Raw genomic sequence first — 22749 nt, forward strand, 5'->3', positions numbered from 1 at the left:
GATCCTGGTAGGCTACAGTCCATGGGGTCGCTAAGAGTCGTACCCGACTGAGCGACTTCACTTGCACTTTTCAGTTTCATGCATTGGAGAAGGAAATGGCAACCCACTCCAGTGTTCTTGCCTGGAGAATCCCGGAGACGGGGAAGTCTGATGGGCTGCCGTCTATGGGGTCGCACAGAGTCGGACACGACTGATGCGACTTAGCAGCAGCAGCAGAGACTTGTTCAAAGAATGAGTTACACCCACTTTATGGAAGAGAAAACTGAGGGTCAGAGAGATCAGTTGCCCTGCATCACAAAGATTGATCCAAGTTTTGAGCTGGTTTTCTTGTCAAAATATCACTGATTCATGTGTTCAGCAAGTATTTCTTTTCCCTGATTAATCAAACCCTAGGGATTCGGCAGTGACCAAGAAACAGACATACCCTCTGAGCTCTTAAAGTTTCCAATCTGTCAGGGAAGGCAAAGCACATAACTAATTACACATCACTGTTTAATTACAAGGGCTTCCCTGCTGGCTCAGCGGTAAAGAACCAGCCTGCAATGCAGGAGACATAAGAGACACTGGTTTGATCCCTAGGTTGGGAAGATCCCCTGGAGGAGGAAATGGTAATCTACCCCTGTATTCTTGTCTGGAAAATGCGATGGACAGAGGAGCCTGGCAGACTACGGTCCCGAGGGTCGCAAAGAGTCAGACACCACTAAGCACAATGAGCATGTTTAATTACAAACCAGACTTCGTTAGACAGGAATGGGCTGTGGCAGGAAAGATAGCACCTGCATTGCAAGGAGAAGGGGCCTAGAGGCCTCTTCTGGGCTGGGTCTCATCCAAGTAGTTGCTGACGCAGGGGGAGATGTTCAGGGAAGAATGGGTTAGGGAGCTGGGACAGGAGCTCTTTATCAACTGGTCTGGAGGCATTTCAATATTTTAACCACCAGTACTGCTGGGTTGTCTTGCTGGTAAGTACCGCTCCAAGAGTATACAGCAGGAGAAAACCTGACCTCACCTAAACAGTGTGGGAAGGCTTCCTAGAGATGATACTTGCCCTAAAATATAGGATGTTAACCTAGCGAGAGGGTAGAAAGACAAACAAAAGGATGCAGCAAAGAACCCTGTAACAAATGATTATAGTAATAGTAGTAATAGCAGCACTATATGGATAATTGAATAGTCATAGTGATTTGGGCATTTGTGTTAATTACCCCCAACTTATACACAAGGATGTTAAGTCTCCAACGCTTTCAGTAAATTTTGTAAGTAGCAAAGCCACCAGGTCTAGGTTCAAATCCTGACTCTGCTAGGGGTTAGAATCAAATGAGATGTATGTAATGTTCTTAGACCACTCCCAGCACATAGTATGTGCTCAATCAATGTTAATGGTTTCAAAGTCCCTTTCAGTTGATGTCAATATTCAACTTCTGTCAACTGATATGCTGTCAGCAGTACCTGAAAGCCATTTGGGGTCGGGGAGGAATGGGTGTGGGAAATGAAAGTCAAGTCAAGAAGGGCCTCAGGTGTCGGACTACCATTCGAACCTGGTTCTGGAGACACAGGACATCATAGGTCTCTGAGCTAGAGCCTGAGAAATAAAACTCATCTGCCCTCCCAGGCAACAGTGCCCCAAAGAGATGAGAAAGGGCCATGTGACCTACTTAGGCTCCACCCTCCTCTCTGAGAAGGGGGTTAAGCCAAGGTTGTCTGAGTCACATTAAGCTCTAACTGTGAAAGACCAGAGGGTAAAAAGAAAAAAGAATTTCCATCCAGTAGGACAAAGTTGGGAGATTTTACTATGTGCTTTTAAGTGACTTTTAATATATGCAATAATCTCTAAACTGTAAGTCTCCTCCTCAAAAACAAATAAAAAACTATGACTTCAAACCTGAGTTTTCCAAATGTATGACAAGCTTATTCAACTAAAAACTGGTGTTAGGAGGGCTCATCTGCCTTAAGCACCTCACAAGCTCATGAAAGAGATGGGTACAAAAATAAGAAATAATACAGAGTACTTTGTGCTGAGATATTCTCCTATCAGTCCACAGGGAAGGACAGATTAGAGAATGTCTCTTAGTGCTGCCTAGAATGGGGGCAAAGAAGTCTTCCTGGAAGAGGTGAGAACTGAAGGACCAGGCAAAAGGGAGAAGGCTGTTCTGGGGAGAGAACAACATGCACAAAGACCCAGTTAAGCAGCCACCAAATCCAGTAATAAAGTTAAACAGAAGAAGGGATAGAAGGCAGAAAGGAGAGAAGGAAGGTAAGTTGAAAAAAAGTAAGAGAAGGAAGCAAAAAGGTCAATTTTATCATAGGCTGCAAAGGGCAGCAGGTAACTTCAGAATCCAGACACACACTCATACACACATACACAGATGCAGGGGAGACCAATGGATTCACAAAACAGATTTCAATTCACAACTTCTTTGCACTGGCTGTGTGGCCTTGGATACCCACATCTGAGTCTCAGTTCTTTTACCTGGGATCACTGTAACCACTGCCTCACTTCAGGGTTGCTGGGAGGACTCTAAACAGTAAACAATAAAGCAGCTGTTGTGTACTCAGCACTCACTACCCACAAGCACTCTGCATGAGTGATCCACACATCAGCCTTATGAAGTTATTATCCTTGCCTTACAGCTGCATAAACGGAGGCTCAGAGTGGCTACGGAGCACATTCAAGGTCACAAGCTAGGAGATAAAGCAAGGAGAGGCATCCCGTCTGGGTGCAGGAAGGAATTAAGGACCAGCCAAGCACAAGCCTGGAACAGAAAATCACTCAAGAGCCAATTGACTGAGGTAGGCTGGGGGATTCCCTCTGTCCAGTGCTGATCCCCCACCAAATAACCATGGAACTGTTCAGAGGTCAGTCAAGCACCACCAGGGAAAATCCCTTTCACAGATCTCTGGGGTGCCAGACTCCAAAGCCACCCACACTTACTCTCCCTAACAAGGAGCACGGGGACCCCAACATGTTGTGGATGGGGTGATGGACACAATTTCAGCACCAAATACTGCTGTTGCTCAGCTCTTTTGCAACACTTAGATGAAAATTACCTGTCCTTTTTTCAGATTTTATTAACACATTAATATTGGATGTTACCATCACTATAAGGGTTTTGTTATCACAATGCCATTCAGTACATGTGAGGGCTCACTGTGTGCCAGGCACCAGGCAAAACAAGTTACCCAGGTTAGAGCCTTAAACATTCACAGCAGCCCTAGGAAGCAGGTAGGATTTATGATCCTCACTTTTGAAAAGTTCCAAGGTGATACATGTGAGCCCCCAGATACAGCCCCAGGCAGCCAGAAGATAGTTTCAGAAAAGGTCTGCTTGAGGTACAAACCCCAACTACTTTGCCAAGATCAGAATGTCCATCACATTCTCCACCTGGCCCCCATCTTGAGAAAACAGAGAACTGCCCCCACAGACCCTCCAAGGTCTCCCCTTAAGGCTGCTCCCAAGCAGGCCACAAGACCCAAGGGCCCCTCACCTGGATGGCTAGTCCATCTCCTCTCTTGGGGTTTCGAGGCCGAGGCTGTTTATTTCGCTTCATCCTGTCCTGGCACTTGGTGCAGCACTGTATACGAGATGGCTTAATAAGGCAGCCAAGGCCCCTGGGGCCTGAACACCTGAGCAGAGCACCAGCAGGATTGGCTTGCTAATTGCCAATGTCTCACCATGGTGACTTGCACCTGGGCTGTTCTATTCTAGCCTGCTGCTGCTGCTGCTAAGTCGCTTCAGTCGTGTCAGACTCTGTGCGACCCCATAGATGGAAGCCCACCAGGCTCCCCCGTCCCTGGGATTCTCCAGGCAAGAACACTGGAATGGGTTGCCATTTCCTTCTCCAATGCATCAAAGTGAAAAGTGAAAGTGAAGTCGCTCAGTCGTGTCCAACTCCTAGTGACCCCAGGGACTGCAGCCTAAGAGGCTCCTCTGTCCATGGGATTCGCTGGGCAAGAGTACTGGAGTGGATTGCCATTGCCTTCTCCCTAAAGGAACCAGATGACCAATCTTAACCTCTGGAAAGCTACTAGATTCTTCATCAGCACCGTTTCACTGACCAAAGGCTAGAGGTAGTGACACAGAATTATGACATGATGGACTCTGGGCTTTGGGCCACATGGCTGGGTGGACCCAGGTGAATTACTGAAGGGAGTTGCAACATTAAACTTACCAAGGGCTAGAAACACAGTCCACCCAAAGAACTGGGGGGCCACAGGCAGCTGTCAAAAATTGATCCTGGGTCTTTCCCAAGGAGTCTCCCCTCACTGGAGCCAAGTCCCCTCACTGACCATGGCTCAGTTATGACATGACAACTTAGGAGTGGTGGAACAAAGTGCAGGAGAAGCCTACAAAGGGACAAGGAACTGGACGGTCAGCCATGGGATTTTTGACTCATCTCAACCAGCTTGCAATAGCTTTGAGAAATGACCTGGACATGACTGATCCAGACATCAAGGCTTTCAATGAACTTGTTATTTATTTGGGGAAACAAGGTTTAGAAATCCATTCACTATCACAGATTGGTCGTTGGAAGGGCATCAAGGAATTCTCAGGCTCCACTTTAGAGTTAATGTATCAAAAACTCTAGCAGTAGGGCTTGTTCTCCACTGAACAAGCCTTACAGGGGATGCTGATACATTGGAGTTTGGGGAACATGGTACTAGACTTGGGGGTCACCTGTGGTACTTAAAAGGGCTTCCCAGGTGGCTCAGAATCCACCTTCAATGCAAAAGACATTCCCCCGGGTTGGGAAGATCCCCTGGAGAAAGAAATGGCAAGCACTCCAGTATTTTCGCCTGGAGGATCCCATGACAGAGAAGCCTGGTGGGCTATCGTCCATAGGGTGGCAAATGAGTCGGACGATACTGAGGCAAACTTCCACACTGGTGGGTTACTGAAGGGGGGTTATTTCAACCATCCACCTTTCCACTTTCCCCCACATACCCCACCCATTTGATCTGCAAAAGAACAAAAGGGACACCAGATTGTTAGAGAAATACTGATTTTAATTCAACATAAGGTAAACTCTAGGCATCTGTCATCTTTCAGCCTAAAAATTAGCAAAACTGTTGAAACAAGGCACAATTTTTCCCCATACTTGTGGCTCCAGTTACAAAAAAAATTATGAAAATGTTTAAACAAAAATAGAAGTCTGAGATTAAAAAAAAAGTATATAAAAAAACCTCCCACAAAACCTGTCAACATTGTTCTTTATTCTACAAAATAGCACCAGTAAGAGTAAAAGGTGTTAAAAACCATTACGACAGCATTTCTGAAATGCAGCTTGTCTGACCTCCCACTCCCCCTAAAAAAAAAAAAAGATTTATTGATTCATCATGGAATAAAAAAGGACTTTAAAATCTCAGGAGGGAGGGAGGGTTGAGCTTTTATTGCAGTTTTCCCCCTGCAGTCTCTTAGAGAAGGGGAAAGTGCGAGGACTGTGCTTCTGCCCCTGGCTGAGAAGATGGGGTGTTACACTGGGGACCTGTGCCTGCAGAGTAGCCTGGAGGGGTGTGGGGTAGGGTGGGGGAGGGTCTCATGTAAGCTTCCTCCTCCTCTCCTCTCACATGGGTATAAAGGGGGAAGACAGTGAGAAACCATACCTGTCTATACCAATATATGGCAGCTTATAACCCAGCCCACCCCTTCCTGAGTTTCCAGAGGGTTCTATTGCAGTCACTGGGAGGGATTTAGCTAAGGGTAGCCCTGCCCTCAGATTTATGGGAAAAACATAGCCCTGAATGTGATGATGATGTCATCCCTGCTGAAATCATCATCCTTGTGGAAAATACTCTAAATGGGCCAGAGATCCCAGCCCTTTACACTGAGGTGGGGGCAGGGTGGGGCGGGTGGGGACGACGACGTGCCAGGGAAGAACTCAAGACAGACATGGACATCATGTCCTCTTATCTAGCACTAGAAAAAAACCATACTGGGCCCTTCAAAGGTCCCTTAGCTACCTGTCTACCGCTGCACACTCCTGGAAACAAGGAGCCGCAGACATTTTAAAAAATTAAAGTCTTGCAATAACTGTCTTGGGTGATTTTTCAGCATTAACCTGAGTCTTGGAGAGCTGTCGGCACTGTGGTTTTGGTATCTTAGCCATCGTTTCTCTGAGCTGTAAACCCAGAAAGGAAGGGGGAAAAAAAAGCCATCTTACTACCTATTTCAAGTTTTAAAGTTTTAAAGTTTCAGGAGAAGATAAAACGAGCACCGTGTTTGGCCGCTCCGAGCGGCCGGGTCTGTGTTGTGCACAAGGAGGTGGCACCTCGGGGTCCCCAGGGAGGGGACAGGCAGCTCTGCTCCCAACGAGGTGCTCGGCGAGACCCCGCAAGCACAGCTGGGCTGGCAAGGGCAGAGCCCGGCTGCACCTCCTGGGTTGTGGCTCTGCCCACACGCCCTGGTGCCTAGGGGACTATTCACAGGCAAAGTAGTCCTTCAGGGGGGCGAAGAGGTGTCGGATGACAGGCACGCTCCAGGACCTCCCAAGCAGCTTCTGACGGGCCACACGGCCCATGTTGGAGACGTCTGTGTAGTGTACAGGGAAGCCGAAGATCCTGGGTCGGGGAGGGTACCAGAGTGAAAAGACAAGGAGTCAGATGCGCTCCCACCAGCATGCTTAGCGCCTCTGGGAGACTCCTGGCCGAGGCAGCCCATGTAGCTCTGCTCTTCCTGCCCTTTGACCCGTCCCTTCCGCCAGGCTTTCCCGTGAGCCCCCTCTTGACCCCCAGAGGTCAAGTCCACCAGTTCTTCGGCTCACAGATGCCTGTCATGAGGGCACAGTCCCTCTTTTGAGGGTACTTGTCTTGTGCACGGCCCCACGCTTGCACTGTACTGCTGCCACATGATGCTCGCTGGACTTTTCTTGTATGAATGACTGAATGAATGCCAAGATGGCCAGCCAGTCAGCAGACAAGTACCTATCTTCACATCACAAAAGGCTAGAAAGTTAAGCCATTGCCATACTAAGGAATAGGGACACTCACAAAGCAGATCTTTTGTCTAATCATCAGATGCTCAGGTAATTGACCATGAGTAAACTGAAGCATCCTGCATTTTCTTTCCCTCTTCAAAGCAAATTGCTGGATCAAGGCCCAAGCTGGACTTAAATGGCAGATGGCAACAAAATATACCAACAGCCTCCTGAGTGGCATTCTACCACAGGAGAAGAGGTACAGGTCTGGAAAGAGGCTACAGATACACTGGCCCTCACTCTTTCCCAGGTTTACAGTCCATACTACGAATTAAACCAAGAAATACATCCAGCTTTAGAACTAAACTATCTGGAGTGGAAAATACTCTATCAAAATAACCCTAAGACACTGCCAAAAATGTAAAGAGGAATGTTCACAACCCCTTACTACAGTCTCATCACAATAACAAAATAAAACAAGAAAAAAAAAAGTTAAATGCAGAACAGGAGAAATTAAATCAAAGAGTTGGTTCTTCAAAATAGATAAAATCCAGACTTAGCCAAATAAATGGATAAGGGGCAGGACAGACTTTGGCTAAGGAGTTTTGGAACAAGCAACTCAGCAGGAGGAATCCTGAGAAAGAAGGAACGGCTTGCCGGTAGAGTTTACTTTAGCTGGATCCTCACACATCCTAGGGTCCCAGCATGTCAGGGCAGGCAAATGCCAAGGAAACACAGCCAGGTGAGACAGATGTGCTGTCTCATGGCCTCAGGTTTCAGATTCCTCACCACCGGCCCTTTTGCCATTTCTGCTAGGAAATAAGCACCAACTGGAAAGGTTACTCCCAGCCCTGCTAACGTAGAAGGTCAGTGAGACTATGTGGAACATGCTGCTGGCCTTAACCATGGTTTCTACCCCCTTTCTCTCTGTCTGCTTGATTCCCCTTTCCACGAACAGCCTTGCTCACCTTTCTAGCTCAGTGCACCACAAAACATCTTCTTTGCCATTCATGACAACAGGGAAAAGTTGGTTTTTCCCCTGTCTGATCGAGTTCGACTTGGTGGTTATTGTCTGTACTTTCTTTAACTGGAGAACAAAATGACATCATGGAGTGAGCACAGAATGAACGGTTCTGGGTCAAGGCTCAGAAGCACCTAAGGAAGGTGGAGGAGGAGGGAGGGCAGGTGTGGGAGAGAGGGTGGCAGGGCCAGGCTCAGATAGCGAACGAGAAAAGGAGAGACGGAAGGACACACTCTGTGCTTCCCACAAAAGCCAAGAAGTTAATGAGCAGGAAGGACCAGCCTCAGAGAGAACAAGAGATAAACAAAAGTGTCCATGAATGAGATCAGATGGGCATCAAGGAAACAGTTATTGCTGAAGCAAGATTAAGCAAAAGGAAAAGTTCCCCCAGATTATAGAGGATGGTCAAGCAGGGATTGAATGGAACTTAGCTTAATGGAAGCTTTGAAAATTAAGTTTCTGGAGATATTAATAAATTATTTATGACTTAATAGCAGATTTTTTTTTTTTTCTTGCAAAAGTGTACTCATTTCTCACTTGGGAGTCTCCATGGAGTGTGCATTCACAATGGGAAAGTCTAGTTGCCCTCTCTCACTTTCTTTATCAAGAACCCCTCCTCCTCTGTATTTGAAGATGGGATAGAACAACTGTGTGGGGAAGGAAGCCCAGCACCAGGGAGTCGTGTGGGGTGAGGACACCAAGGTTCAGTCCCATTGGAAGGTCACCAAGTGGTGGGCCAGGCAGCGCGCCGCTTACCTTTGCTGTCCTATTGAACTCCAGGCAGTCCTGCAGCTCGAGCTTATCATTCTTGGATGCTATCACAGGCCTGGGAACATCCAAAACCCATTACTTCCTACTGCCCGGAAAAAGGCCTTGGCTCGGTGCCTCCCAGGCTGGGAGTGAGAGCCCAAGCTGCAAAATGTGCTCTAGCCATGAACTTGCTACAGAAATATGATAAAAAGGGCCCAGGCGTGAGCATAAGCCTGGGGGTCAAGTCAGGGACAGGCTAGCTGCTTGGGGCAGGAAGCCCCAGGTGCAGCAGTGAATGGTCCCCCTACCCAAATGCTAACAGTAGTCAAAGCTCCTTCACTGAGGAGAGCAGGATGGTGAAGCACATGATTAGAGTGGTCAGGAGACACTTCAGTCTTAGCCCCACTGCTCACTGGCTGAATGAGTGACCCTGAGCAAATTCTGCCATCTCTGAGCCTCAGGAGCCTGGATTAAGTCTTTGTGGGTCTACTCAATACAAGTAGTACATCAAATCCATGATTTGGTGGCTTACTGCTGGAACGCAGCCTCAGGAGGCTTTAACAGTGGGGTCCAGTTAAGGACAGTAGTTAAGTGGTTCACATTAAGGGCTACAATTCCCCTTGTAACTTTCACCATTGAAACCTGCAAATGCAGAGAGAGGCAAACAGATGCTTGACAAAGAGGATGGATAGAACTTTAGATACTGAAGTGGTTAAGCAGGTCCAAAGCAGAAAACTAGGAAGAGGTCTGAATGTACAGGGTTGATGACCACCACAGCATCCCTGGGTAAGGAACTCAGAGGCCAAAATGAAATCAGATGTCAGATTGGACACGGTGCCCACAAGAGGAGCCACTGAACACAAAATACCACACTGACCTCACCCTCTCTCCATTCCCAACTCTTTCATGGACTAAGGGTTCACAGCCCTGCCCTACATTCTGTTGATTCTAGGACTGAAATCTTAAAAACCAAGGTGTTTAGTCTAAGGGCTAGATTTGGTCTGTGACCTATGGTTGATGTTGAGTCACTGATCCTAAGATCCCGACTGTAGCAGCTCACTTCTCATCCCAACTCAGACAAAGTTCTGCAAATCCCAGTATCTAGAATCTGATCCCTCTTTGCAATTCCACAGGACACCTTCCTGGAGCCACCACGCTCATTGTTTTCAGTGCATGTGGATGCTACCTCTTGGTACCAACACAAGCACAGAGTTGTCCTCCTCTGAACCACATCTGAGCTGCCTCCCCACTTCTGTTCTCATCTCATAATGTCTATTCTTCCACCAAAAATCCCAGAGAACCAGAAACACATCTCATGCACGAAAAACTCACCTGAACTCCCTGAGCCAGAGTACATTTAACTGTTGCCATGGCCACAGGCCTCATGTAATTTGGCCTATTTCGCGCTCCTCTCCCTGACTCCTAAAATACTGTTTTTGGAGCTGCTCTGTGAACACCCTGTGACTATGACCCCTGACCTTTTCCCTCTGAACTTCATGCCTCTGCTCCTTCTCTTCTGGTCCTGCTGGAATAAGGAGCCTCCCAATCAACTTTTCCAGTGCCCTCTCCAGCCCTGACCCTGAATTTCTGTCTTTCCTGTGCCTACCCCACTGGCAGGGTCAGCTCTGTTAGAGCCAAGACTGGCATTGTCACAGCACAGCTGGCAGCAGGGAGTGCAGCGTCCGGCAGGGCGAGAGCGAAGAAGCAGGTCCAGATGTGGACACTGCTCCATCTGACAGGCAGATCAGCCAAACGAAAATGTCAGATACCCAATAAAAATTCCAAACTATTCCAGTACCTTCTCACCTCTGTCCACACTTTGCTAAATGCCTGAAAGTTATAATTCCAACACTTCCTTTTAAAGAATCTTTTTTTGAAGCTAACTTATTTGCAAGTCCTATTATCATCACATTTGGTATCTTAATTAGCAGGTTGTTCTCCCTGAAGCCACATGAAAGAGGTAATTAATCATCAGTAATACCACTTGTTTTCTTGGCTTTCACCATGACAGGACTAATGAAAAGTTGGGTAAAGAACTCAGTTAAGAAAATCCAAAGACAGGCTTTGGGCTACTGACGGTTATCTCAGCTCTGCCACCTGATTGGTCACCTCAGGCCTGGTCCAGGGATCACCACTTCATCCTGGAGGTAAGGAGACTGGGAAAGTTCATTTCCCAATGGACCACAACAGGGAGGTGGAGAAGCGTCAATGTCCCTGGCTGTGACAAAGCCTGCTCCAGCACATAGTACCAGGTTTAAGCACCAGGTCTGTGGGCAGAGCAGGAGTAAAGTATATTGTGGAATCCTGGCCTGAGTCTCAGGCAGTTGCTATACAGCCTAACAAGCTTCAACCATAACACTAAGGGTTGGTCTGAAGCAGAAGGTGAGGCCTTTCTCAGCAGAGCAGCTCTTTATACAAGGTTCCAATGTGCCCCTCTCCTAAGAGTCCTAAGAGTTGGTGGTTATGGCTCACACCATTATATTTAACTCGGCTGTTACCGGTCCCACCAGGAGCCCCTTGTTACCTGTTCATCCCGGGCAGGTTGCCCCAGAAGTATCGGGCTCTGTGAGCAGCAGACACTTTGATGGCATCAATCATCACTGGGTTACACTGTGGGGAGAGAACAGGGCAGCTGCTGGGAGCTCAGGGCAGAATGCAGGTGGCACTGGGGACATGGCTGTCCCTGACTGTGCGGGAGGTATGACTCCTGCCAGGCGAGGGACTGACCAATTCCCCGCAAGAATCTGTCTGAAGGACCAAGCCTGTGTCTCTCTGTTAATGGTGGGGAAAGAGACCAGATCAGACTTGCTGCTTAAGAGGCGGTATTCCCTGGGCATGTCAAATCATTACAGAAGCCCTGGGTACGGGGGTAAAGGAAGCTCAAAACTGAAACCCAGCAAAATGGATGAGGTCCTGGTTATGCAAATGCAGTGCTGGCAAAATCTGACTTCTGTCACTGGTCAGCCAACGTTCACAAGGCATGAGGAATGGACCAACCAGTTCCAGAACCTCCCTAGTAGAACAGAGGCTTTAAAGTCGGGGGGAAGTAAGTCTATGTGTGTGTGTGTATCTGTGCTCAGTCATGTCCTACTCTTTGTGGCCCCATGGACTGTAGCTTGCCAGGCTCCTCTGTGCGTGGAATTTTCCAGGCAAGAATACTGGAGTGGGTTGCCATTTCCTCAAGATCTTCCTGACCCAGGGATCAAAACCTGCATTGGCAGGCAGATTCTTTACCACCAGCACAACTTGGGAAGCTTATATACATACATACATACATGTAAATACATAGTATTTACTACCATGCTTGATGCATACTAAGCAGTAGGTAATGATCTTTCTTATGGTCCCTAAAGCAGAAGTTCTGAGCATAAGGGTGAGAAAAATTCAAGTAAAAAGTGTCTGGTCCGCTCTCATGGTGCCTCCAAAAGTATGCTAGTCTCATCATCTCAACTTCAGTGGGTTTAGAGTGAGGTGAGAGATCAAACATTTCCCACATACTCTCACAACTAGCCATGCCCTCCACGGGAAACCATCAATTCCAACTCTGGAAATAACCCTCACCCCAGTGCCAGCAAGCCTTCCCATTTGTGTTACCCTGAGAATCAAGACTCCAGACGTCCTCACCTCCAAAAACCGAGAGATGTCCCGCTTGTCGCCAACCTTCATGGCCACCACATTCTCAAACATCCAGAAGAAAGGCCGGTCTTCACCCTCCTTGGGGCGAGTGTAATTCAGCAGGTGGTAGAACTCAAAGAAGAGCCGGCCTGTGCCCTCTGAGCCCACGAAAGACAATGGCAAAGCCAGGTTCAAACCCTTCAGCCCACTCTTCCATATTGAGACCAACATATTCCCAAGGACTAGCTATGCTGATGACTTACTGTCCCCTCTCCCTGCCACCATCTAGAAAGCCAGGCATCAGCCATGCGAGATTCATTTTTATCTCTGGAAAATGAGGAGTCACAATGAGGGATGAACAGAGCCAGCAAGTACAGTTGGCCAGAAGCTAACAGCTCCTTCTCAGGGCACTCTTCCTGGCCAGCAGTCAGGGGACATAGGGTCTCTTGGGGTCTATGTGAGAAGGGATGCTCACCATACAGGCCTTTTCTGGCAGGGTTCACATTGGAGAGATCATTGCATGGGCTTCCACCAATCACCAAGTCAAATGGGCCCCATTCTTCAATCTGCAGGAGAAAAACAGTCAGGGCTGGGGCTGGGGATGGAGAGATGAACAGCCTGGATTCCAGGTAACTAGCTAGAAGAAAACCCACTTCCAAGTCTTGCTTGGTCATTTAAATTTCCCAGCTTCACTTTTGACCCAAGAAATCCAAAAGCTCAAGCTTCTCTGAGATTGCTTTACATATGAAGGATTTTCAAGTTGTGAGCTTAACACTACAGATGGATGTAACCAAAGCTGTTCTTCTGCCACAACCCTGGGCAGGTAGGTGACCAGTTGGTTGTAAGGATGTATGGGGTTCAGGGAGAAGAAGAAGTGGGTGTTGCCCTCACGTTTTTCTTTGTGATATTCCTGACGTCATTCACGTATTTGATGTTGCCCTCGTGCTTAACGGTGCCAACGGCAATGGACTCTTCACACACTTCGGAGGCCACGTATTTCTCCACTTTGATGCCCAGTTCTTTGAGGACCAAGTACCCTATGGGAGGCGGGGGCGGTTGTCAAGGGGAAGAGAAAATCTATCAGGATTGTCCTGCCCAGGGCCCATCCTTCCAGTGATTGTCTAGAAGCCATCTCCAGACAATCTTTAGAACTCAGACCAGAGACATAAAGATCATGGCAGTCCTCAAGGGAAGCCATGCTGTCAGCAATGAAACTGGGCTCCCCAGACTCTCTGCTGTGTCCACTGGCCGTTATGTATCAAAACTTACTAGTGCATAGCCAATGCTGAGCACCATCCGCTCCAGGACAATCAAATACATTTCTGGCAAGCTACAGTGAGAATAAGCCATTGTACAAACACAAATAGTTTTTTAGAACCTACTTTCCCCAAAGGGAGGGGAAAACAAGCCACTGGTGATGACCTGGAGTCTTTTAAAGCTATCAGTATTTTAGGCAGGTGGACACTGGTGAACAAAAGTAAATATTAATACAAGTGATGCTAAATACACAGCAACTGATTCTCACTGCTTCCTACTCTGGTAAAAGGGAAATATTCCTAACAATATATTATAGGGCACTTCTGAGGAATGAATCAGGCAAAGCCCCCAGAGGCAACACATGTTGGCTATGCTAATTCTATACATGGGAAACCTGGGGGAAATGGGAAGGAACTGTGATGAGTTCAGAATTAATCTCCAATATATCTATGATATGAAACAGCAAATAATTTCCCAAGATTCCTACACATAAAAAATAAAATCCATGCCTTTAAAGGAGGAGGACCAGTTATGTGAAATGATGGATTCAAGGAGAGAAACAAGGAACCAATGGATTTCTCAGAACAGGTGAGCAATGGGTAACCCCAGGGGTCTTTCCTAACATTGAAATCAGATACCTGAAGCAGGTAAGCATCCCTAGGTGAGCTCTAAACTCACCTGTTGCAATTCCATCAAACAGTGACAAGACTCGAATAGGCCGCCTTCGGTTTGCAGGAATCGCAGGGTATAACTTGGGGGCTTCCTGCCAGGTTAATAAAAATAGAGATCATAGAGGTGGAGGTGCGGAGGTGGGGCTGGCCTTCCTGAGGGGCAACAAGCCATGTGTTTTAACCTTTCTGAGCTGGGATGCCCTGAGCATGACCCTTCTACCCTGAGGACATGGAACAACGAGACTTTGACACTACTCCAGACGTGTTCCTCCATAAACAACAGCAAGCAGCCCAGGAAAAGCCACTTTCAGCCAGACCTGAGAGTAAGTCAAAGGCTTCCCTCCCCCCTGCAGTTCTACTAAAACTAAGACTGGGTCAGTTCCATCTTATTTCTTCAGCAGGCCCTTGAAAACCCAAGCCAAGAAGGAGGGGAGGGAAGAACCCCAGAGCCGCCTGGGTCTCCAGCCTGAGACAGATGCTCCTTTGGACAGCGGAGCTTTGTTTGACAGACTGGGGCGGATGCCAGGCTTACATATTCGAGCCCGGGGTCGCTGGTGAAGAAGGCCTGCAGACGCACACTCCAGTCCTTGCGGCGCCGCAGGATGCCGTGGCAACGCTGCGGGAGACACATGTAGCAACTCCAGGGCTCCTGCAGCTTGGCCTCTGCCGCCGTGCCCGCGCCCACCAGCACCTCCAGACACTCCACGCAGAAGCACCTGTGCCAGGCAGCGGGGGAGGAGGGTGCCTGTCATCCGATGGCTCTCCTGTGACCCAACCCTCCCCATGGAGATGGCTCGTGCTGGCTGAAACCTTCTCAGGCCCCTAGCTGCCCCTCCCCAAGGGCGGGAAGGCCTGTGTTTGGGGAACACCGACCTCTTCCTTGGGGACCCATGCCATGCCCAGAATTGGCTGAGCTCTGGGGGTGATGGATTCTCCTCTCTCATGCCCCGAGCTTGTCCGTACATCCTAGTGCTACTGTAGGGATGTATAAGCACTTCAAGGACAGGCCCCCGCAGAATAATTCTGGCTCCGGGCCCTGGTTCCCAGTCAGCGAGGCGCCAGTGCCCAGGCCTGGAACCCGTCCGGGGAGCCCTGCGGCTCACCGGCAGCAGCTCGTGTTGCTGCACAGGAGCAGCTCGCGGCCCTCGCAGCACACGGTGCAGTACGACTGGTAGCCGTCGTCGTCGTACATGTAGAAGAGCTCGAGGAAGCGGTCCTGGCAGCCAGAGAGAGACGCCTGTGAAGCCGGAGGCCGGGCACAGCCAGCCAAGTCCAGCGGGCTCGTCGGCCCTCGGACACAGCCACACAGCAGGTCGCTGGTGGCCTGGTGCTCTTTACAGGGACCACTAGCCTGGGTCTGCAGGCCAGCACCCTTGGGAGGGAAGGGTAGGGTGATTAGCCCCCCTAGAACCTTTCCTGCTGCCTACACTCGGGAGGCTTTTTTTGAGGAAGTACGGGACGTCACGGAGCAGGCAGGGGGCGGGAAAGTTCAGGGTGGGGATTGGACTTACCCGGCATGTCTGGCAGAGCCCACCCTCAAAGAGAGGATGGAAGGACACGGGGTTTTTCCTACCACAGGACAAACAGCTATCTGTAAGAAAGACAAGGCCGCTGCTAAAGCCTTGGGTCTCACTGCGCTTTACTCCATGCTAGGATTATGCAACGATTTGTCTCTGGAACCATCCTCGATCCCACAAGGAGACGGTTAAATCAACAGCTCCAAGCAGAAGGTCCCACAAGACAGGCAAAGGATTGGCCCAGAAGGAAGAACGCGGGGCTTGGGGCAGGTGGGGGGTGGGGGGACCTAGGTGTGCAGGGGGGCAACAAGTAGCTGCACCAGCAGAGGCATATGCTTGGAGAGTCTGGTATGAAAATCTTTCAAGACTCTACACAGACTGGCACTTCTGAGGGTTGTGGTCATGCCAACTTGCCCGTCGTCCTAGGATAGGACTTGACTGTGACCAATCCTACACACAGACTATAATCTGTGATTTCAAGAGCCGGGGTCCTTTTCCTATTAGGCTATCCAGCCTCACGTCCCATCAGCGGGTCTTACAGATCTGACCAAGTGGGCCGGGCCTATCGAATACCAAGGACCCTCACCCCACGCCCATCCAGGAAGCAGACAGATGGCTGAAGGAGTCTTGAGGGCTGGGGAAGATCATGGGTCCATGTCCTGAGGATTGTCAGGGTCTGCTCCAAACGTGGGCTCCCTGGGTCAGCAGCTGTGCCATTTTCCGACCCTGAAGTGACTAACCACTTCATATTTTGACTAAAGACATGGGGCTGAGGATGCAACAGACAGCCTTCATCACACATCCCGAGATCCATTAGAAGTGTACTGGGTTCCCAGCCAGGGCAAAGGAACCAGAGCTGGTTTGAGAATGACAGTCTTCCACCTCTGAGCCAGTTGCAGTGCTTGTTCAGGGGGCTAAAGAGGCCACAGATCGTGGTTTCAGGTTTGTGACTCTCCTGGCCCAAGTGTCATTTCCTTCCTGTCCCCAAGCATCCTTCGTGCCCACTGACCTTAGGAATCACCCTCAGTGAAAATCAGGTGACTCATTCTAAGTAGCACCTGAGTAAGGTAGGTGTCCACACCTCACCCTGAGGTCAAGGCAGAGTTCGGGGTTAACCTCTGCAGGGCAGGGCAGACCAGCAGCACTGGAGCACTAGCTGGGAGCACTACTGAGGAAGGGAAGCCAGCAAGGGAGAGGGCGTTACCTTCCAGATTGCCTTTGTTGCTGGCAACATCCGAAGCCATTTGTTCTGTTAAGAAAAGACAAGGTGATGAGAAAAGATAAGGTCAGAGAGCCTTGTGCTGGGTGTTCCTCCCTACCTGCCCACAGCCAACTGAGGATGCATGGGTCCCTAGCCTCCCCTCCCCACCCCACAGTCACCTCGACTCTGGTCCTCCTCTCCTCGGTCCTTGCCGTTGTTGTAACAATTTGTCTTGAGGCGCTTGGGTGGGGGGCAGTAGTCAGAGGTGGCTGAGTCGTCAGCTGTGCGTCTCCGCGTCTTATTCTCTGTGAAAGGTGAGAAGGCAGCCGCGGCTGGGTGGGAGGAGGGTGCTGGGAGCACAGGACCCTGTGTGCTAGGCCTGGGTGCCAGCTGCATCTGGCTGTGACCCGCTGGGTGTCACATGGCCCCTCTTTGGACAACTTGGATGAGGACGACGTTATCTGAAACTCACGTGCCTGACCCACGTACAGGGCCTTAAACAGCTATAGATGCAAAATGCATCCACCAGATCCAGCTCAGTCTACAGATGCCACCAACTCTGCCTGAGATCTCTGATAAGCTGAAAGCCACAGGAAGCTACTGAGAACAGCAATCTCTCATCATTGTGACTGAGGGACTGTGTTTTAATTTAATTCCGATGCACATTTTAAAACTTTTGATAGATCCCATTAACTAATCCATTGGGAACAAGCTGGACATTGGTGAAAACACCAATCAACTGTTTGTAATGAACACTTAGTGTCCCAATTGAGATGTTCTAAGACACTTAAAGCAAGATATTGAAAAGAGGACTATCATTTTTTGTACTAAATGCTGGGAACAGATTAAGTGTATGATCAATATTAATTTAAGCTTTTTGATGTGGCTGCCAATAAATACTGAATTATGTTAGGTGGCTACTGTTTTTATTTCTATAAATTCTATTTTTATTCAATCTACACAGAATAATCTATTAAGGGACATGGTTTAATTTGACTCTGTCCCTGGGAGAGAAAATTACACAGCCATTAATAAGGACACTTTAGTGAAAAAATGACATTTTACAGTGCTTATACCATAAATATTGAGAAATGAAGGGAAAGTAGAAATCCAACCAGTGTACAGGAAGAGCTGGAAGGATGTGCACACCCAACCCCAGTCACCTGGAAGGCAGTCGTGAGGGCTGGAGGGAAGGGGAAGGTGAGAGTTCAGGGTGACTTTTCAACAGATTTGATTCTTTTCGGGGTACTTTATGTGCAACAGATTGAAAGAAAGTGCAGAGAAAAGAGGGCATAGTCAAAAGATGGTGAATGAATACCGTGTTTCCTGGCTTCTAAGTTCCTACTGCCTGTACGACGAACCTTCGATTTATTAACCACTTTTTGCGGGGGAGGGACAAAACAGAACAGAAAACACTGCGTTAAATGGAAGGATGAGAAGACATTCTGGATTTCTGGAGAGAAACAGAAAAGCAGCTGTCTAAACACGGAGGAACTGCAATATTGGTCAACTTGAGGATGAATGGTGCCCCTTTCTAAATGGAGGTGACCTAGATTTTGGTTGTTTTGAGGGATTTTTTTTAACACTTTCCTAGTTTTCTCCAATATTAAGGGCTTAATTTCTTCCCCTTAAAAAAAATAAATAAATAAGGTGCTAGTGTACATTCCGCCTTGACTGTTTACTGATCTGTTCTGAAACAGATTCAATCTCAATTATCTGTACTTGACCGTTTAGCAGGAAAAGCGGCCAGTGAAACTAGAAATGTTTGGGCTGTTTTTTGGGAAAAAACTAACTAGTCAGCCAGGGAAAACTGACTGCTGGAAAGCCGGGGTGAGGTGAGAGGCAGCAGGCATGGCTGCACCACCCAAGGGTGCTCTCACCAGCAGTGTGGCATGGGTGTGCCACAGGGCATCATTCATACCTGGTTGCTTGTTGTTAGGTTTGAGACCCTCGACCCCAGTGGGCTTAAAGCCTCCATGGGCCCACTCCAACATGGGCTTCAGCTGATCCTCCAGTGAGTCTCCAGGGCTGCTGGGGAACATCTTGCCAGCCCGGATCCTGGCTTTCTGCCGAGACAGAGATAGAATCTGATAAATAGGCGGGATGGGTATTTGCCTGGCTTGCCCCACCCAGGGACTCCCCTTGCTGGGGCCTCATTGCCCTTCGCACTGGGCCCTTTCATAGCCAGACAGCTGTCCTGAGCTGTGGTATGTGACAGGGAGGGAGGAGCAGGGACAGGCCACGAAGGAGCGTTCAGTCTCCCCACAGAGGCACCAAATGTGATCTCTTCCCTGTAGAGAACTGGAGTGGTCAGGTCAGATCAGTCAGCATTGTCTCATGGGCTCTGACAAAGCTCCAAGTTATTAATGAAGGTGTGGCGGTGAAGGCTTAATGTCTAACTAAGCCTAGTGCTTGGTCTCACACATGCTGGACAGATGACACTAATCACTGCAAACCCAACTGAAGGTAGAGGACGGACAGAGCCTGACGGGTCCCGTGGACAAGGGGAGGAAGCAGCTGACCTCAGCAGCTGCATAGTCTTGGCCTTTTGAACCACAAGCTCTGCAAAAGCTTGCTCACTAATGCTAATATCGCTGCTCACTAATGCTGATACTGCCTCCTACTTCCCAGGGGTCCTCCTTCCTCATTCAGAGGGCAATTCAGACAGACATCAGCGGGGCACTGGGAAATTATGGACAGTCTCAAACCCCTTCCTTCCCTTCTCAGCATAGCCTATTAGACCGCTATCTTTTAACCTCCTCCCTCTGGTTGCCCAGGTCCCCTCTGAGTCATTCTTGGCCACACTGTGGATTGAATTGGCTTTCTGTATGTTCCTTCAGCCACCCACTGCCAAGTTACCTCCAGAGCATGGTACATGGCCTTCCTGTAAGAGACCAGCTTATTGAAGGTCGCCAAGTTAAAGTGCTGGCTGAACAATCCCAATGCCACCAACTTATCTGCTGGAATCTAGAAGAGAAAGTTATCATCAACCTCCACCCACAGCCTGTATCCGGGGTACCCTGGGTTTCTAATGAGTTTATCTCTGAGGATCAAGTTCACAGATATTTTAAGAGCAAATGACCTAAATAGTCCCTGGTGTGGCCCCCTTGCAGCTCAGTTTTACAATTTTCCATGGATGCTCCAACTTTCAAAGGGTTTGGTACATGTTCTTACCTCCTTCCTAAGCATAACAAATAGCTATGACTACTATTTACTATTTATTTCAGCCATTTATTAAGTAAGCTAAGGGATGGGATTAGAGAATAGTACATGGCACAGAGTTAAGCTCTTTTTAGTAATTATGATTTGTTGATACATGAATTACACTGGGGCTAACGATGTAAAAGTCTCATTCCCACGTCCCCAGGTCATGCATGAACCATTCAGGCCGCCAATGAGATGAAACTGGGCATTCAGGTTTCAGAGCTCAAGTGACATGTAATGTCTCATTCTCCCCAGTGATGGCACTCATGATCACCTCTATTTACATTTCTAAGCCTGATCACCCATAAGGGTGTCATCCCCACTGATGAAAAGAAACTGCGGTTCAACAGTTGTACATGGAAATGCAGGTGCCATCGCAAGGCCAAACTGTTTCAATACAGCCTACAGCCTAAGCACCAGGCCCCATATTGCAATCACACCCTGTAATGCTAAGACAACAGCATCTTACTAGAATCAGATACGGTTATGCTAAGCACATTTTATGTCACTCGCCAAAGAAATTACAAACCCTCCATGTTTCTTTTCATTTCATTTCACACAAGTCATTGCCCACTTTCTTATAATTAGATGCTTCTGGGGGCGCACAGGCCCCAGATATTTGTCCTTTGGCGCCCCCTGCTGGCCAGGGAGGACCTCTACATGTGAACTCTCCCTATCCCGGAGACTCCAGGTCATATACTATTGTTACCCTTTGAGAACATTGTTGCTAATGGGAAAGATCCAATGAGAAAATCAGAGTCTCAACTTACTAGCTGGTTCTTCATTCTCAAACCTGCCTCCATCCCTGCCAACCTGCCAACTTGTTCCTCACCTAACCTCTGAACACACTGGATGTTCCTCACCTAACCTCTGGACACACTTTAGCTCTGGATGAGCTAAATACAACATCACAGGAAAAGTATTGTTCCTTGCATTCTAATCAAAACCTGGAGTCTAAGAAGATGTCTTCAAAGGTGGAAGAATCAAATCAACCTGATTCACCCCCAACACAGATTCTCAATAAGAAAGATGAGCTTTAAATGGCTAATATCAAAATCAAGAAATGCTGAAATCTCCAAAGAACTTTCATAACTGTCACCAAGCAACCCTGGATTCATCTCTAAGCCCAGCCAGGGATGTCCTGGCCCCCAGGGCTAAATGATAAGTCAGAGACCCCTCTCTTCTTCTTTCAGGCTTCTCAAATGGAATACTTTGAGAGTATTTTCCCAGGTGGCCACTCTTACCCCTCAGAACCTATACTGGTGACTCTGCCACAGAGAAATAAACTGGAGGCCAAGTCACCATGGATCAGAGCTCTGGGCCGGTATGAGCCCCTGGACACACGGAGTCACTGAGCCACATCCATCGCAGAGAGCAGGCTGTTATGTTAAAGGGCAACTGTAAAAGTAAGGGAAGGAAACCCTGGCTCTGTCCATAAGCCCATTAAGTAAGGCCCATCTCATCCTGGACTCACCTCGGAGAACTTGCCATCACCAAACCACTGGACCCACCGCATGCCAGACATTGCCTGCCGCTTGGAGGTGGCCTTCCAGGACACCACCATGGCAGGCCACCAGGAGAAACCCTTGATCTTTCCCCACACAAGATCTCCTATTCCAAACTCCTTCCCATCCTGCAAGAAGAAAAACCACATGAACAAAATCGCAATGAGACAGACTGGTTGGACGGAGGAAAAACCTTCCCTGTCCCACCAACCCTGATGGCCATTGCCTTAAGAGTCCAGCACAGGGCTTCCTGCAAGTGCAGGCAGAGTTCCTCAGGAAATTCCCTACCCCCGCCAACACACTTCCTGGTTGAAAACTCAGGAGAATTGCTTGAAATAAGGAGCAGAGGATAGGCAGGTTTGGTTGCATGATAAGAACATGAGCTTTTATAGGTTGGATCTACAGTATGTCACCTGTAATATCTGACCAAGTATCTGGGAAACATGTTAAGCTGCCAAGTCAAAAAAAAACAAAAACAAAAAACTGAAAACTCATGGGAAGAATCGAGTAAAAATCCTGGATATTCCCACAGGCCATCAAATGGGATAGTACAAGTCGTTAGAATGTAAAAAAAAAAAAAATTTGGCCATTTGCACGTAAAAAGCTTGCTGTAAAAGGGAATCATGCAAGCTATTAAAATGCATAAGATTTACTCTGAAGTCATGTACTCGGAAAACAGATTTCTACACGGTATGTGTACATAGAGCAATACATATGTAGCAAAGCCTGAGTGAAGCCAACAAGCTCAACTGGTTGGTGATGAACAAAACCTGATGGGGTAGACACGAAAGTGGGGCAACTTTAGTTCCTCAGTTAAAGAAGCCAATCAAAAACTGCGTGTATATACAGATGATGAATAGAATTATCAAAAACTGCGTGTATATACACACATGATGAATAGAATTATGGATTATCTATGTATATACATTTCTAAGTACAAAATGTTCAGAAAAACTTAGGAGGGAAACTAATCTGGTGCCTGAGTCAATGTTGAGATAAGGATACAGGAAGGGACACTTGACAAATGGAAAACGCACTTGGAGAATGAATCAATTATTGTGATGTAAGTGACCAAAAGTCTTAAGTCACCTCTGGGTAAC

General features: G+C 48.1%; 1 protein-coding gene across 9 annotated transcripts in view; it reads right to left on the reverse strand.

Moving 5' to 3' along the window:
• Nucleotides 1-4980: 4980 nt before the first annotated feature.
• The window catches only part of DNMT3B (DNA methyltransferase 3 beta), a 34329-nt gene continuing 16560 nt past the window's right edge, over nt 4981-22749 (reverse strand). For 2 of the 9 annotated variants that reach the window (XM_027558805.1, XM_027558804.1), the window contains exons 7-23: nt 21619-21777; nt 19800-19907; nt 18862-19006; nt 18259-18318; nt 17120-17245; nt 16944-16988; nt 15734-15813; nt 15326-15438; nt 14755-14938; nt 14230-14314; nt 13186-13331; nt 12770-12860; nt 12304-12452; nt 11204-11289; nt 8686-8755; nt 7877-7995; nt 6165-6552 (exon numbers count right to left, since the gene is read on the reverse strand). In XM_027558805.1, the coding sequence (XP_027414606.1) occupies nt 6411-6552; nt 7877-7995; nt 8686-8755; nt 11204-11289; nt 12304-12452; nt 12770-12860; nt 13186-13331; nt 14230-14314; nt 14755-14938; nt 15326-15438; nt 15734-15813; nt 16944-16988; nt 17120-17245; nt 18259-18318; nt 18862-19006; nt 19800-19907; nt 21619-21777 (1908 nt within the window). In that variant the 3' untranslated portion in view covers nt 6165-6410. Of the gene's footprint in view, nt 6553-7876; nt 7996-8685; nt 8756-11203; nt 11290-12303; nt 12453-12769; nt 12861-13185; nt 13332-14229; nt 14315-14754; nt 14939-15325; nt 15439-15733; nt 15814-16943; nt 16989-17119; nt 17246-18258; nt 18319-18861; nt 19007-19799; nt 19908-21618; nt 21778-22749 lie in introns of those variants that run through there. The other 7 variants (XM_027558810.1, XM_027558809.1, XM_027558803.1 and 4 more) reach the window with 6 other exon arrangements.

Source organism: Bos indicus x Bos taurus, chromosome 13, assembly GCF_003369695.1.
Source record: "Bos indicus x Bos taurus breed Angus x Brahman F1 hybrid chromosome 13, Bos_hybrid_MaternalHap_v2.0, whole genome shotgun sequence".
NCBI lineage: Eukaryota > Metazoa > Chordata > Mammalia > Artiodactyla > Bovidae > Bos > Bos indicus x Bos taurus.